The sequence below is a fragment of the Lates calcarifer genome, linkage group LG7_2 (genome assembly GCF_001640805.2).
Source record: "Lates calcarifer isolate ASB-BC8 linkage group LG7_2, TLL_Latcal_v3, whole genome shotgun sequence".
NCBI classification, from domain to species: Eukaryota; Metazoa; Chordata; class Actinopteri; family Centropomidae; genus Lates; species Lates calcarifer.
Window position 1 is genome coordinate 3,624,977 of NC_066854.1, and position 18,031 is coordinate 3,643,007.

General features: G+C 42.1%; 1 protein-coding gene across 4 annotated transcripts in view; it reads right to left on the reverse strand.

The window, feature by feature from the left end:
- Positions 1–18,031, reverse strand: part of LOC108873033 (microtubule-associated protein 2) — a 57,138-nt gene that overhangs the window by 10,999 nt on the left and 28,108 nt on the right. For 3 of the 4 annotated variants that reach the window (XM_018661043.2, XM_018661046.2, XM_018661047.2), the window contains exons 3-8: positions 16,448–16,508; positions 7,313–7,488; positions 5,964–6,038; positions 776–3,601; positions 380–577; positions 25–162 (exon numbers count right to left, since the gene is read on the reverse strand). In XM_018661043.2, the coding sequence (XP_018516559.1) occupies positions 25–162; positions 380–577; positions 776–3,601; positions 5,964–6,038; positions 7,313–7,451 (3,376 nt within the window). In that variant the 5' untranslated portion in view covers positions 7,452–7,488; positions 16,448–16,508. The remainder of the gene's footprint in view (positions 1–24; positions 163–379; positions 578–775; positions 3,602–5,963; positions 6,039–7,312; positions 7,489–16,447; positions 16,509–18,031) is intronic. The other variant, XM_018661045.2, reaches the window with a different exon arrangement.

Here is an 18,031-nt window from a genome sequence, read left to right on the forward strand (position 1 = left end):
TGATCCCTGGTGAAAAGTGTTCACCTGTGGCCTTGCGTCTAGCAGAGCCGTGAAGCAGAGCAGGCCTAGGATGTCTGGTTGCCACTTTGGCTACACTCTTTCGAGATGGAGAACGACTTTGGAGGGCTGACACCTTATTCTGGTCAGCCCTCCTCATGCCTACTGGCAAAAAGGAGAGACAGGATTATACCAATATGCAATACCTCAGGTAATATACAACAGAGAAGCAAAACTGTGTTAAACATCAAGTTACACAAGTGATAATATGATTGAGTTTGCTACTGTATAAAAAGTATAAATGCAAATGTACATTGTTAAAAATTAAGTCCAGATTTTCTTAACATTAAACAATACTACTTCTTGAATACAGAATTGGAACCTTTTTTCTTCTTCATCTCCTCTCTTGGATGGTGGCTGGGTACTTTGCGAAACACTTTGCTCTCAGCAGTGCCAGGGTGGCCCTTTCCTCTGCCAGGGGCCCGTTTAGCGGGTCTGTCCACCACCACAGGTGTACTGGTAGAACTCTGGGTGTGAGGAAGGGCTTCGATTTGCTCAGTCATAATACTTTTGTCATCATCTGCAGTGGAGAAGGATCAAAAGAGGACTAATTCCCCACACTCCTTGCTAGGAGCTACCTCATTACAAAAGACACATTCAGATTTACAAGCAACAAGCTTTCTGGTGTTAGCTAGTTTTTGATATGAAAAATAAGTTAAATACATGAAAATTTTGTTTTACAAGTTATTAATTTAGTCATTTTACAAGCTCTAAGTACCTTGTGAGTCCATCCAGCCACTGTCTGTATCTAGGATGGAGATGTCCATGGTGGTTTCATTGTTAGCTGCCTCACTGCTCTGGCAAAGCACATCAGACGTCTCCTCCAACTCCTGACCAAGCTCAGTGTCTTTCTCCTCCTCCTGCTGCTCCTTCTCACCCTCCCTCTTCTCCCCTTCATCCTCTACTTTCATCACTTTCTCCTCTTTTTCTTCATGTACCTCATCAAAACCTACTTCCTCCACTCCCCCCTCTACTGTTTGGTCTTTCTTCACTCCCTCATCCTCCTGTTTCTTTCCTTCTTCTCTATTTGTTTGCGGGTCTTCTGCTACTTTATCCTGCCCCGTCCCTTCATCTCTTCCATCCTCTGTTGGCTGTGGTAGGTCGTGGTCAGAGCATGGAGACAAGTGTGAACTGTCTGTTGCAGGCTCCCCGTCGTCACTGTTTTGGGCACTATGACTCCATTCTTCTGCTCCAGACCTGGGATCGTCTTCCAACAGCTGATCACCGACCATCAGCCTCACCTCCTCTTTCTTTTGCCCCTCCTTTCCAACTTCAGCTTGATCTGTCTTGGAGAGAACAGGCTCTTCAGCCTCCTCCATTATCTCTTGAGGCTCTTCAGCAATCTCAATATCGTCGTCATCCTCAGCTTCTTCCTCAACTTGTGCTTGAGGTATAATGATAATTGGGGAGGATAGCGGCTTTGGTGATCCCTTCTCCGGAGTCACCTCCTGTATCTGGATTTGGACGTCTTTCTCATCTCTAGGCTTTTCAGTGATTACATCCTGAACAGCTTTTGAGGTCTCCTGCTTCTCTGTTCCTCCTAATCTTGCAGGTGTCTCATGCTCACTTTGCATCTTCTTGTCATCTTTCTCTGTACACTCTACTAAAGGCTGAGGTGATGCTGAAGGTATATCTGTGTTTGCTATTTCTGGTTCTTCATTTCTTTTTTCTGTTTCTTTCTGTCCAGGTGTTGGCATTTCTTTGTCTAACTCTGTCTGTTTATTATCAATCCTCTCAGACTTCAGATCGTCCTCTGCTTTGACCTCTGGTAAGACATCTGTCCCTGCTTTCTCTCCAGTGTCTTGGCTTTCTGAAGTTGTATCATCTGGAGACTTGGGGGTGGTGGGAGTGGGGGGAACCTTGCTTCCAGTTTCCACAGGAGTGAAAGTAAAAGAATTGTCAGGTGGGATGGGAGAGGCCTCTCTGGAGGGGTCTTTTTCAATGTCTACCTCAGGGATTGCTTGGATCTTTATGTCACCAGGCAGGCCACTCTCCAAACGAAACTCTGTCAATCTGTCTTTTGAAGAATTTATTGGGATTCTCAAGCGATCAGGTTTTACTCCACTTGTCACAGCTTTTTCAAGTATCAGTGGAGTCTTTACTGGTGCATCTTTCTTCTCAGTTACTGTTTTTTGAGATATCTCTGGTACAGTTCCTTTGTGATCTGGTTGCTGGATTCCCTTGTTAACACTTTCACCTTCTATGGCCCCAAGCTCTTCCTCCAATTCACCCTCCACAGACGGGAAACGCTGATGTGGAGAATCCCCAGGACTGGGTACATCAGCAGGGGAAGGCATGGGCCCTAGGTATTCATTGAAGACACAGTAACCCAGTTCCTCCAGCTGGCTTTCCCTACCCACCACTCTTGAGGTCTGATCTCCCAAGGCAAGCTTGGCCAAAGAACTGCCCACCAGAGCTGATACATCAGCAGGCACAGACTTTCGTCTCATGTGGTCAACCTCTCTTCTCTCTAATGATGGCTGAGGCAGGGCTCCAGCCAGGTCCAACATTTCAGAGAGGCTGCTTCTTTGCTCAAAACTTGAATTTTGCTTGTCAGAAGACAGAGGAGCTTCTGCTGTGGCAGGAATGTCCTCGGGTGATTCAGTGGAAGTTGGAGTAATGGAGACAGCTGGAGGAAACTTGGGTTTATGACTCTCCACAGATGGTGTTGAAGGGTGAACTTCAGATTCATCAAAACTTCCACTAATTGGACACAAGCTTTCTGAGATGGTCCTTGACTTCTCTTCTTTCACTGTCTGCCCTGCTGAGGATCCAACAGTAATGTTCAAGGAGAGGTTTCTCTGTTCTAATGAAATCTTACCAGGAGATGTCTTGACTTTTTTCTCCTGGTCTTCCTCTAGCTTGCTTTCACTTTCCCCACTTAACTTTGTCTCCACTGCTGTGCTGAGTTCATAATAGCTCTGAGTTTGTGGTGACTCCTCTTCGTGGCTTTTGGAGGATGTCTCAAAGTAGGTTGTTGCTCCTGGTTCATGTTCTACACAAATTTCTGATGTGGTTTTCTGCTCTGTACCAGATTCTGGACTTGATTTGACTGTTTGTTGTCTTTGGTCACCTTTTTGAGTATCAGTCACTGGTGTCCCATGCAATCTAATGTCACTGACACTATCTTGGTCTTCCTTATTTATCTCCTCAACTGTCTGTGTTTTTTCCTTGGTTTCATTCACAGGGGCTCCAGATTTACTTAGTGAGACAATTCCCTCTGTTTCTGTTGTAACTTTTGAGGACTCTTCTGCCACTGAAGACTCTTTCACCTCTTTTACTTGAGACTCCACAAGGAGGTGGCTGTCAGCAGCCTCTTCTACTACATCCTTTCTGTCCTGGTTATCCTGCTCAATCGAGGAGGTGTCAGAGAGCTCTTTATCTTTCACAGAGGGAGAAGGAGGTTCAGTCGAGGCCAGTTCTGCTCCTTCAGGTGTTGCTCTTTCAACAACCACCTGCTTTCCATGTAGCGATGGCACTTGAGGTTCATCTTCTTTCACAGCCGATTCGCAAGGTGCCTTACTGATACACTCTTCCGGCTGGGCTGTGAGTTTGAAGGATACTGTAGAACTCTGTGCTGAGTCATATTAGCTAAAAGCTTTGCTAGCAGCATCCACAAAAGCTAGCCAATACAGTCAAGCCGAGGCCCTCTGCACATAGATACAGTAGCTCTTCATCAAGCAAAACACACAGCACAGTGTATTTTGTGGCAGGCCACAACAGCACAGGGGGATCACAGCACCTAAGATAGCGTGCAGAACTGGAATGAAGGAATGAGTTGCATGATTTTAGATGACAAGAGATAAATGTACACAAATATATTGAATTCCTATTGCAATACAAAAGGATTGACAGAAATGGTCAACCTGATGATTTAAAAGAAAATACTTTTATTTAATGCAGTTAGCTGTTAATGGTGCCATTACATTACGTTTCTACTGCAAGTACAAGAATGCTATGGATGCAAATGAATCTTAATAGTGAGTAGAAAAAAATATCTAAGTAAATTTACAATGGGTATATTCTCAATTCAATTAACCTTAAAGATAAGGATGATGATATATGTCCAATGAGGGTGGATTATAATGCCCAAAGTGTGATCTTAGTAACAATAGGAAAACAGGATTATCCTTTGCCTTGGGATGAAATGAAAACAACATTGAAACTCAAAGCAAGTGATACACAACGGACTTAAAATACATTCAGAACTAATTCATGAAGCACCCATACAGGTGGGTGTACTCAGAAACACTTTCTTGCACACAATTTTCCAGCAAAACCCACATAAAAAAATATAGAGACAACTAATTCTAGCAACACTTAAATCTACAATGCTTGACAGTTTAGACAGTGATATTTGCATTTGCAATGTAGCTGGCAATACAAAAGTGCAAAAATGATCAACTACAGTATGGTTGATCAGGTTTTCTAATGTTGCTCTGATGAAAAGCAAATGGTTATGTTTTGCATGAAAAAGCACAAAATCAAAATGCTATGTCACTTCATTTTGCACACGGCAACTTTGGGTATTGAAGCAGAAGCTTAAGATTTTAAGGGCAATAAAGCTGGAGGAAGGTTGGCAGCAAAGCCTGAGTTGCATCACAGTTCATAAATCAAGAGCAGAAAGTCTTTATGCCCATTAGAGGAGCACAAGAGGATCATGCAAAATAGGTAATGTCCACACTCACATTTACTCATACCCTCACACAAACTGTATGCACTCGCACAAAACCCCATAAAACCACACACACCTTTTTGTGACGGGCTGTGTTCACCTTGATGACTTCCTCCATTGAGGACCTCAGGTGTCTGGGCTTGCTGGCAGCCCAAAGCCTGAGGCTCTGTTAAATAATCTGTCTGCTCTAAGAGCAAGTCTCCTGGCTGCTCATAAGTCACTTCCTCTTGGTAAGTGTTGGGCTCCTCTGGAGCCTCCTCCTCATCCTGCTGTTGACTGAGACCCTCTATTTTATCTTCTTTGAGCAGGGAAAGGAGACACGTGGATGAGACATGGAGGATAACAAAACTGGGGTTACATGGGTTGCAAGACACTTTCAGCTCTGATGGAGATGTATGGGATGCAATCAACACACCCTCAAGCCTAGTCTTTATAGATTATTACTTAACAACATGAAGTTCAAAAAAAGATACCTTTATATGAGTTTGGCTTAGATATAATAGTAATCACATATATGCAACAAGTCTATCTTTACTTTTCAAAACATTCTATAGAAAAATATTAAAAGTATAAGAAATATTCTCTTAGGATTTGTTCTGTATGTCATGTACAATAAGCCCTAAATAATGCAGTGAGACTATATGATTCTACATTTTGGTGATTGCATGCCACATGCAAAAAGGAGGTGATCAGAAAACAGACTGTGCTGTTCTCTGTGAGCAAGGAGCTGAAAGTCAGTCTGTGATTTACTCCTGGAGAAAATCAATACACAAAATGAGCAAAAGAACAACAGAGGAGATGTCGAGAGGGGAAAGCAGACTAATAAGATGAAGGGCTCCAGTGGCAGGTTATGTGCTATTGCCTAAAGGGAAGAGGGATGTTTGTGTTGTGGTCTCTCTGGTATCCAGGGTCGACTTCGATACGTTACTGGTTACTGCGTTAGGAAACTAAAATTGAACTAATATTGGTAAAATGAACCAAAGTGTGAATTGGACAGGACAGTGTGGCACATGCTTCAGACTCCTAAATGGTGTTTGGACAGTCAGCTGACATGCAAAGCAACAGAGGACTCTAAAACTAAACACTAAGGGACCAGAAGAAAGAGGAGGAGTGGCTGCCATGTCTTGAGACTGATCTCTTGACTGTGTGGTTGGTGTATGTATTTTTGCCACTCTCATCACCATTCACACTCTCATGCTGGATGGTCTGGAGTGGTTATACGTTTGTGTACCTTGTGCCACAGGCCCAATCTGCTCAGCGGATGGAGAGGGGGGAGGGGAGGGAGGCAAATTGGCTGAGTCATCCACTGCGAAGGGAGAGAGAGAGAGAAAGAAAGAGAGAGAGAGAGAGACAGACACACCGGGAAGACAAGACATGGATGGGAGGAAGGAAATGAAAAACTAATAACTCAAAGCTGACCTTATCTCTGTGGGTGGCCCCCCTTTGAGTTTGGAACAATGCTGGTTGTATGCATTTGTTTGATGAGTTGTGAATGCAGAGCACGAATCCCATGTTCCTCTGGGATTTGATTAGAGGCTAGTTGGGCTGTTTGCTTACCCTCCAGTGCAGATAAATACAGATAGAGCATCAACTTACCTTAGAGGATGTTATAAAGTGTCAAAAAACATCACATACACTGATACCGAGTCACATTACAGCAGCTCAATATTCAGATTTAACAATAAAAAGATTGAAAGAGAAAGAGAATCATATTATGTACATTTGATTCACTGTAAAAAAAAGGGTTACAGATAGGTTTCCCCAGATGTATAATATGAAAAGTCTGCCACAGAAAAAGCCTGATTTTCATCTTCTTTTTTCTTCTCAATATACCGTACTTCTCTGTCTTTCTGTATATGTTTCTTTTCCATTTCTCTTCGTCTTTCTTTTAAGCTCAGACTGATCACATGGCAGACATATGAGTCAGGATATTGGCATTTTAATGTGATCACGAAATCAACCAACCTGAATTTCCAGGTCCTAATGTAGTGAATATTATGCTTTTTTTTATTAGTAAGAGTTAGTCACGTTTTACCAACCACATTCATCATAACTGAGAGATTTTCTGATCTGAATTGGAGATATTGTGAATTTTAAAAATGCTTTAGCATGTTTCTGAGAAGCAACAGTCTTCAAAGTGCTCCACTATGACGTACAACAGCTTTACTGCAAGAGAATCCTCAAACCTTATTTTTTTACTCACAGCTTTGAGCTCTTCCAACCAGGATTCATGAAGCTTTCAGGCCTAGAAAGCTCCAGAGGTCCTCCATACACTTTACATATTCTTTATTATGCGAGTAGTTTAACTCACGAGAGACCCACAACCAAGTGTCTTGAGGGGCCACGGCGATGTCCTTTAGCCTTTGGTAGCACTGCTGCAGCAGATTGTTCATGTTCACTACTCATTCAAATGTGAAACAGGTTGATTTGTGCCTTTTGGGGATTGATCGCTCTTGCTCTCGCCTGGCACTGTGGAGCCAATCACATTTACTCACAGCCATCTGGCAATGTGTGTAGGCAGTCCAAATCAATGTCATTGACCCAGTAAGGCATGCACAAACAACATGTCTGTGTTCCTACCTGTCGTTCCAGGATGTGCAGCTGCTCCACCATGGTATCCATTCTCTCTGTAGCCAGAGCTGTAGGCAGAGTAGCCATTCTCGCCATTCTCTTGGCCGTTGGAGGCCCAGTGCTCGTCTGGCTGCCGACCGTCTGCCATGCCTGCCTGCTGGGACACCGGGGAGGGGACGGGACACCTGTAAGAGAGGGTGAGGAGAAGGAAGAAGAAGATGAGCATGTGGTGTCCAATAGCAGATGACTGGGGCAAAGTGAGTAGAAATCTAAATGTCGAAATCAAATTACACGACAAAAACAGGGAGTCCTCTAATATATGATGCATGCTGCATGGTGAGGTTCACAAATCAGCCACCAGAGGGAGTAAGGAGCCACACTGCTCCTCCACCGGCTCAGCCAACTGGTCTTTGTCTCAGCATCCACATGCTGAGACAGGAGGGAGAGGCCGACAAGATATCCATGTCTCACTGGTCATATTGCACAGTTTTTCACTTTTACAGTGCATGTGAGTCCCACAGACAGTAAATGCTTTTGGTTTCATAAGCTTAACAGGTAGAGGATAGCATCACCAGCTGACAAGGTTTGAGATTCATTACCCCTCAAGGTTCTTTGGATTAAAATATTGACCGAATGGCAACGACGCATTAACCACCAAACAACATTGCAACACTTGCATGACAAAAGGCAGGTTATGAAATGGTACATGGAAAAGAGAAGCCCAGAATCCATGTGAACACACCCTTCATATCCCCTCACCAGTGATAAGGAGGTTGTTACCATGGCAACCAGAACAGGTCTTATGGGGGTCCAGCAGATGGGTTTGACAGGCCTGCCCCATTCAGACAAAAAAGTGCTCCAAACAAACTCTCACATCTAGACATACAAGAGCAGCACATGACAGACAGCAGCACCTATTAGCACCCACTGCCCGTGCTTTAGTGCAACAAGCTCTTTCCCATTCATTTCAATGACAAAAGGTTTGTCCCCAATCAACGATGCACTGCTAAACTATCTACATTCTAATCAAGCATGTACCCTCATAAAAGCGGCCTTTTTTCCCCCTTCAGAGGAAACACATAATGTTGCTTTTTAAACAAGATTAGCAGAGGGGCCCTTCCTTGCCTGGCAGCTTCACTAAATAGCATCATTATCATCAAGCAGCTGCAGCTAATCTCATCACAACAAATCATCACTGAGACTCCCTTCTCCTTCCTCCCTCCGTCTTGTTTCTGATCTTCCTTTCTTCAAAATCATGCAACTTTTCTTTCAACACCGACCACGTTCTTTAGCTGATAGCTCTTTGTCTTTTATCAAGTTTTTCTCCTCTGCTACAGATTCAAATTCAAATTCTGGTATGTGAAATAGTATTGCCCCTTCTCATTTGCCTCTTACTGTCTCCTCTTTCTTTCAGCCTATTCCTCTTCCCTCCTCACTCCTCTCTAAGTGTCTCTCCTCTCCTTCCCTGCAGCGCTGCATGACGACAGGCTCACAGCGATCGGGGCTAATGTCTACTGCAGTGGGAGGATGTGAGGAGAGAGAGAGAGAGAAAAGACGAGGAAGAGAAGAGGGAGGAGGAGGAGGAAAAAGACCTACTGACACTCAAAAGATACTGGGCCAAACTGTCTGAGACTGAAAATCTCAGCCCAGGGCTCAGTCACAGGCGGGTCTGGTCCCAGCTGTTGCTAAGGCAGAAAACTGGTGCGCTGAGAGCCAGATTGTGCTGATGGTGGTTTAGAATTGCATTGACCTGCTTTCAGCTGCTGTTTTGGCAATATTATGCCACACTTGGCTTTCACACAGTGTCCCCACAAAGGATGTCATAAACCTGGGCTGCTTACATAAATCCTCTGTGTTCTCATTTGATAGAATGGCACTTAACTACAGAGAAAAACACAGCACAAGCAGAGCGCACCTATTCCCTCACAAATTCAAATGAATTAAACCACAGGGGTCCAGACGTATTTTTATATTTGTCTGCCTCCCCCACCAGCAGACTGTAAAATGCTAAGAAACGCTGACCTTCTTAACACAAAGTGGCTTAAGGAAAACTGGTGTAAGTGGTGGAATGTAACATTAGCTGTACCTGAATGAACCTTGTAAATCAATCAATCAATCAGTTTAGAGTTGCACTCACCTCCTGTCTGTGTTACTATGTCTATGTCTACAACTTTGCTGTCTCAGAAAACCCCTAGTATTCAACATATTATTATATAAAGATGGTTACAATTGAACTGTCAGTGTTAAGGTCAAGTTTGTGTATACACTAATACCACCACCATGCCACCAGTGGCATGAGCTGAACACTTCAATAATTTATAACGATTTGAACAAATGGAACAAAAAAGAAATGTTGGAGATGCAAATTTTTTACCCTTAGACTGGTGAATCCATTTAACTTGTTCTCTAACTATAGGACTATAGTAACATTAGAGAGTGAACTCATGCCAAACTGTTATCTTTCTCCTGATGTCCGGGTGTGCCCGGCCTCCAGACCTTGTTCTCCAGGCACACCCTGTCATCCTTGTGCGGTTAATGTGATCCGACATTGCCCTCTCTCATCGCTCCCTTTTAGCTGTTTACCAGTCTCACTGTGTTAGAGAAAGAAGGATAACCTGTACAATGGGCATGTTTCTAGACATAACAACCAAAAAAAAAAAAAAGAAAAAGAAAAAAAAAAGAAAAAGCAGTAGAGCTTAATAATACATTTTCTGCACTGATGGAAAACATTAAACTTGTTTCCCCCTCCTTTTTTCCCACAGCAATTACGCTCTCATCTGAAGATTTAATTCAATAACTAACCAATACTCTCAGTCTGCAATTTGCCTCATGGCTATTTGACAAAGAACAGCAAAACACTGCTTTTATGAGCAGGAAAACCTTGTTACAGACTGATGTGGTGGACCATAAGTGATCTCTGGTGCCATTTCAAGTACAGGTAAAATTGACCCCCTCTTCAGCTCTAAAATAAACCCCAACAGCCAAAACCACCTACACTGAAGCTGCATTTAGCCTGTAGCACCGGTGATACCTACAGCAGTGGAGTATGTATCCGGGTCAGGTAACAGATCACACCGTCTCTGTTACAAGTTAAAGTCCTGCACTTAAAATCTTACTTCAGTAAAAGTACAGAAGCTTTGTTGGAAAAAATTCTAAAAATATCAAAAGCAAAAGTACCCACCATGCTTAATGGTATTGTATTATCTATGTGACTAAAACCAAAAACAGCACGTCAGTCATTGCAGTAGAGATATTTTAATTTAAAAATGTCATAGAAACCAGTGTCTGTAGGCGGAAACAAGAGAATGAGGCGAGTTGCTACACAAGATTTATGAATACGGAATACATGAATACACTTAAAACAAGTCTATCTGCAGAGACTGCAACATGATCAATATGTAAAATACTGGGATAAATAGCACTACATACAGTATATGTGCCTATAGGATATATACAGCACTGGTAGATTTAGACACTTTTTAAAGAATAGAATAAGACCTCAGGGACTCATTTAAGGATTAGAATGACTTGATAATGTGGGCACTGAACAAGGGTTTTATCTTACATCACATATTTTAAACACTGGCAGGAAAAAGATATAAGTAAAGTCCAAGTCTGCCAAATTTCTACTGTACATGATTAAATTAGAAATGAGGTTACTACCCTTTCAGTCAAATCCTAAACTGTTAAATAATGTCTGAGTGTTATATTTTCAGAAAGGCTAGAAGCCCAGCAGCTCACCCACAACTGCTCAGTACATGAGCCATCACAGTGTCCTAATCCTGAAAGGGTTAAATCAACAGCACTAGGAGTCAAAGACGGACTGTCAAATCCCATCACGTCTTGGGACTGACATCTTAGATTGAACCTGCCAGCATGATCCCTTACAGAGGAGAGGAGGAGGTGTGGCAGCAGCCTGAGGCTGCTTTGACTTCCACTGGGCTTCCTTCTCTTTTCTCCCTCTTTGTATTGTCTTCCAGTGCCATCGTCTCACACTCTCATGATGACCCCCCGCCACACTTTGCTCTACCTTCCAGCCCCAGCATCCCTCTTCTCTACCGACACCACCCCACCCCACCCCCTAATCCGACCTCACTTCCCTCCCTTGTCTGCACCCCCATCCCTCCACCACCACCACCACCAGCCCCACCCCAATCTGGGTCACTCATCACGCCTCCGTGGAGCGCAGCTCACATCGGAATGTCACCATCCATTTAGGAGGGAGGATGGAATCTCTGGCAGCCAGTCTCAGTAGGCCAACCTGGCCTTAATCCTCTGTGTGAGTGGCTGAGTGTGTGAGTGAGTGTGTGTGTGTGTGTGTGTGTGTGTGTGTGTGTGTGTGTGTGTGTGTGTGTGTGTGTGTGTGTGTGTGTGTGTGTGTGTGTATGTGTGTGTCTGAAAGCCTTCGTGCTTGCATCTAAGATCAGTTTGGTCTCATTCATGGGTTGATTTATAGTAGACTTTTATCTGTGAACACTATTTATGCATCTGAGTCCATGTTGCCGAGGACGTCCTGAGCAGTGCCATGTTTTGTTATTTAAACAGTGTATTTGTTACAATAATACATTATTTAAGGCTTTGACCCTGATTTTTGAGTTCCTCTTTCTCTCACTAGTCTTAATGACCTTCTATTGATTGACAATAATAGACTTTTGTCTCCTTTGTCCTCCATTTGGCGAGCAGTCCTAGCTTTTGAATCTCCTCCTACTGGATATAATGAGAATATTTTGGAAACGAATCAGTTTAGGGAGAATTTCCAGGAAAATAAGCAGTTTCAGAGACAGTGATACGATGAGAAGGTCACTGGTTTGTTTCTCCACAACTAATTGATATGTCAGGCAAATTATTTGCACGTTTACATTTACTAGAATACGAGTATTGTTGCAAACATGCCACTGATATGATAACAAATTGATTTAACTTAAAGTAAGTTGTGAGTTATAAAGTGATATGCCATTCAAATATTAGTTGCTGGTTTTCATACACCTTTACAGTGGTAAATTGAATATTAGACGACAAGAAAACAATCTGAAATACTTTTGTATCCGACTGCTTGATGATGTGACATTGTTACTCACTGGAGGGCCTGTTTAGCAGCATGTAAATGGGAAAATATATTAAAAAGTTAAATAAAAATCAAGCACTACATTATTTAGAATTGGGTCAGTGTTACAAGCCGCATAAACACAGTCAGTATTTAGTATGCTGCAGTGGATGATGGGTAGGCGTCACACTAAACAGGAGCCCTGAGGAGGCCAACGTAGGACAGTCAAGGTTGCTGTGACCTGCAATCAACCCAGAATCCAGTGGCTTCCTCCTCCGCAGCAGCCGCAGCAGCAGGCGGGCGGATTATGTTTCGTTGACTCAGCAAGACATGTGGGGGACTGAAGCATAACGAGCGCTGCCAGTGAAGTGTGAATGAACAGTGTATATGGTGAACACCAGCATTACGAGCAAGCCACGCACACACACACACACACATAAACACACTCCCGCTTACAGGAGGTGCAGGGCTGATCCCACTCCTTACAGATTAAGTACCGTAATACAGACAATATAGGTGCACTGAGATTATGTGACTATATCACTTAAATTGGAGCCTTTCCAACAAGGTTTGATTATTACTTAAAAACTTTATGTCTATTGAAAGCTTAATTAATATATACATGCAAATCAGTAATTTCAATATTTGTATATTAATTTTCATCAAGATCAAGCAGGTGATGATTAATTGCTGAATGATTGAATTAAGCGACAGACACTGTGATGACAGCGATAACGTAATGTTAGAATTACCTTCATAATATTTTGCTCAGAAACATGTGGTATTAGCAATGTAAGCAGATTTCAAAAGAATTAGTCCAAGGTGACATCTTCAAATGTCTTGTTTTGTCTGACTGAAAGTCTTAAACTCAAATGTATTGAGTTTACCATGACATTTGACAAAGAAAAGCAGGAAATCCTCCCATTAGAGAAGCAGAAACCTGAAGAATTGAAGCATTTCTTCAACATGTTTACTTGATAAATAACTGAAACAAATTATTTAAGCTGTAATTAGCATAAAGTCACAGATAGTCGTCTCTACGGTAAACATTATAAAAGTTTAGTAACTGCAGTTGAATATTGACAGTGGTTTATTTTTTCAATGGTGCTTAGTTCATAAATATAGTACGCAGTATTCAAATGCTTCAAGGCATCCAAGTGGCAGTCTTTGCAATGGGCCTTCTACCCGATCCTAGTCTTCAGATCTGCCTGTGAATCTACTGACCGGAAGACTTGCTGGACTCAACTATGGTAGCTGGAGGTGGGGATGAGGCTACAGCGTCACAATTTACATTCTCATTCACTCAAATTATTATGAAAGATATTTAATGTATGGTGTATCATTTAAAAAAAATAATGGGGATCTCTTTCTGAAAAGCACAGTTGAACTACTTAAAACCAAAGAAATAGACCCCATGAAAACTGTTAAAAAGCACCTTCAGACACCACACAGGCGTTTTCTAGAAAGAGACGTTGCTGTTGCTGCTCAAATGTGGTGGATGATGGCTGGATATTTAGGAAGTTCAAGCCCACTCCAGCAGCTGCTGACAAACACGTCGCCTGCTGCGGGCACTGACCACAAGATGATCTCTCTAACTGCCATGTCACCATGATGCTGAACTGTGTCATGTCCAATCAGCTGTCAGCAAAAATCTCTGTCATTTCTCACTCTCAACTGCATTCTTGTTAATATTATGAGTCAAAAATAATACACAAAAACATGAAAAAAAGACTAAATATAGAAAAACTTCTGTATTTATGAGACACTATTAGATTTAAGTCAAACATGCTTTTTCTTGCTATTAACTCCCTGCTCATTATTTGCTGTTTGCACTGTGTATTCAGACTGCATTCTGCATGTTTTTGTGAGTATTTTTGGGGAAACCAAGTCTACAAAATGATGTTCCTCCTTCAAGACAGTTTAAGGCTGAATTTAAATCAAACAGACTCAAACTGACTGCTGCATCCTAACTCTGATTTATTCTGATTTCCCTCCTCTCACTGCTTTCCTCCTCTTTACTTTTCAGCCTCCAATCTCATCAAACGAGTACACATTTCCTGGCACCCATCAGCCCCTCCCCGCAATGATGTCATCGTTCCCATGGTGACATGGGACCCAGGGAGGGAGGGGTTGCTGGTTAGGAGAGGATGCTGGCTGCAGAGAGCGGACTTTGACCATGTTATGGATCCTGAAATAGGTCACCAGATCCTGCAGGCACGGCCCCCGGGGGTCTTCCCTAACTGCACTGACACAAATGGGAGCCGAGCCATTTAAATTCATCAATACCCTGATAGCTGGTTGTTTGCTTGCTGATGTCATTTAAGGCCTTTATGCTGCTGGTGCTGATGGGGGTGATAAAATGTATCACTATCTTGTTTCTATGGAAGTTAATACCAACTAAAATTACCACCTCACAGTTGTATGCCTCCACCAACCAGTCAAGCTACAGTTTACATCCATTTATGTTCAGACTCATCTAATATATGTAGTGAAGTAAAGACTTTTATGTGTTCACAGTAACCAATTGTATTGATTATACTGATGATTAAATATTAATATGTTAAATATACAACAGCAGAAACAATTAGCCGACTGATCAATTTAGCAATTGACAAAATAAAACTAACTAATATTGATAATCAGAAATCATTTAAGTCATATTTCAGCCACAACACCAACATTTGATTGTTCCAGCTTCTCATATATGAACATCTCTGCTTGTTCTTATTGCACATTAAACTCTTTTGGATTTTGGACTGTTAGTAAGACAAAGAAAGTAGAAGATGTCACCAGGGGATTTGAAATGAATAATTGATGAATCAAGAATATAATCTGCAGATTAACTGTCATGCAAATAATCGCTGTTTGCAGCACAAAGAGCCTTTAAGGTTTTTCTTGGGAAAATTCCTTTGAAGCACTTGAAAAGATGTTTTACATCTCAGGCAGCAGCAAAAACCATTAGTTGGGAAGAAATGGGTTGTTACCATGAATGGCAAATAGAGAGCAACTGCTGTGACATTTTCACTCAGCTTTAAGCTCTCTGCTTCACAGCAAAATTTCTTGTTGTTCCGTCTCTTTAGCAGTCGGTCCCTCCCTCCCTGCTTCCCCAGCCATCTAGCATTTCCATGGGTCCCTCATGGCTGAGGGGATTATGATGACTGACGACAGCTTGCCATCTCCCAGCCCACGCCTATACACACCTACACACACGCCCTGCACAGGCATAAACACCCACAAACTCAACCGCATGCACACAAACAAACACACCCTCTCAATGACGCCCCCAAACGCATCCACAAACCCACAACTCTCTGAGAGCAAACACATTGTTAACGTGAGCTAAATATAGACACCCACACACAAACAGAAGGCTTCTCTAAAACAACATTTACCACCAAATCTACATTTAGCCTTTCGCTATGTCTTTTCATTTCCTGTCATGTAACTCAAACACATTTAAACAGCTAAAGCTCAAAACATGAGACTGGAGTTTCATCTTAATGACTGCTTTTTGGTAGTCAAAAATATCTCGTATGACATCAACCCAAACAATCACCTCTTATCCCTTCCCACATGTTGGTGAGCATAATTCCCCCTCTATGATACATTCATGAACAGCCAAGCTAATCATCTGGCTGAGTGCAGCCACTTAGATCTGACTCCCGGGCCCCATGAGTCATGGGAAAGTGTGTGTGAAATGTCATGGGGGAATATGAGCAGAAGTAGTGTAAGGCCTATAGCTTACTATTTGGCAGAAGTCCAGACTTCTATGTTTTTCTTTAAGTTATTTAGGTGTGAAAGGAATAATTGCACTTTATAAGTTGTATTCAAGCAAAGGAGACTAAAAATGTAGACTAGACATGCTGCACAGGTGTCAGTTGGTCCACCACATTACCTCTGACTGAAATATCTTTACAAATATTGGATGAATTGTCATGAAATGTTGAACAGACATTCATGGGGCCCAGAGGATGAATCCTGGTGACTTCAGTGATTCCCTGACTTCCCTGTGGCATAGAGCATTAAGTTCATCTATTCATCACAGTTGTGCTTAAGTACAGAGTCCCAGAGCTGTTAGCATAGCTGTTTTATTAGCTTACCTGATTTGAAGAGCTCTTCACTGGTGGATGAAACAGACGAGTGCTGAGTGTCTACTCAGACCTGCATGAAGGATGTAAGAAAGGAGAAGTGGGATACATGTTAGGAAACCAATAAACTAAAGTGTCACCTCACTCTCAACATACACTTGTATTGTTGTATTGATGAGTGGGTTGGAAACAAGCCTAAGCCCATTTAATTTACCGACATCTTTACGCTCTAGCCTCTGAATCCTGCCTAGCCGGTCCTAGAATCAAATGAGGGACTTTTTTTTTTTTTTACATGTCAGCTTTGATCTCAGCTTCATGTTCAACACAGCCGTGCATGAGGCGTGCATGCACGCAGCAGCTTAGCTCTGTCACCTGGAGTCTGCCAGCAACATTAATCCAAACCTCAGTGAGGCCTTGTAGCTCTTTTAAGCTGCCGCTGATGAGCTATATACAACAACAAAGCCAAAGACAATCTCATCTATTCAGAGTGTGTGCACAGGCATGTGCATGTGACTTAAGTACACATCTTTTTGTTGTCTCCCTCCATTTTAATTGGGTTTTATCACAAGATTGTGTCATGCATTTTATGTTAACTAATTTTTATTTTTAACTGTACTTGCATGTTTTATTTTGAAATTAATTGCATTATTCTCTAGCATTGTTCACATTATTAAATATCTCTCAGAAAAGTATTTTTTAGTCATTTTCTTTGAATCTTCTAAGTTATTTTGTTGTGCACTGTAAGTAAAGATGGCATAATACATTAAGAGCTGGAAATTTAATTAAAAAAAAAAAAGTATTATGTTTTTCCAGGATTTGGTGCAGTGGAATACAAAGGAACTGCACGCCAAACATATTCAGATGCCTCGTGGATGCTTTTGCTGCACTAAAACGGATGTAAACTTAAACAAAAGGGAGACCTGAGAAACATAAAAGTAGAAAGACCAAGTTAACAAATGAGACTGGAGACAGCGTGAGAGGAAAAACAGAGAAACTGAGGTCTGTAGGATGGTTTCCAAGGCAACTGCAGGGATGACAATAATCCAAAAAGTGATCAAAGTGATTATTTTTCATAAACAAGTGATTACAAGTGAAGATGTCCTCTGTGTGCCAACTAGACAGACTCCACTCGTGAGCTGTTTTTAAGATTTGTCGAATTCCTGGATTGGTCCGCTGGGACTGAGCCAGGGGATGAGTTAAGACTTAAGCCAGCCATGAAGAAAGACAGATTTGCACGTTTACTCTGCTTTGGGACTGTAAGAAGGTAGAACACACAGCATCCTGTTAACATTAAAACAGTGTGAAAGGACCGTTGGGGGGCTCTGGTGCCAAAACAGGCAGTTGGATAGAGAAAGAAAGAGATAGAGGATAAAGTTGATGGATGCAAAGAGAGCAGAGCAGAGATTCTCCAAACAGGAAGAAGGTTGATTTATTAGAGGAGAGAGAAGGAGAAGCCTGGAGTGAAAAAGGGAGGGAAACAGAATTCACAGAGGAGGAAAGACTAGTATTTGCAGTCTTCCATTAAAGGATAATTTCAGTTTACTGCAACTTAGGTCTTATTTTTGTCCTTTTGGCCAGCATTTCTACTGCTTATGA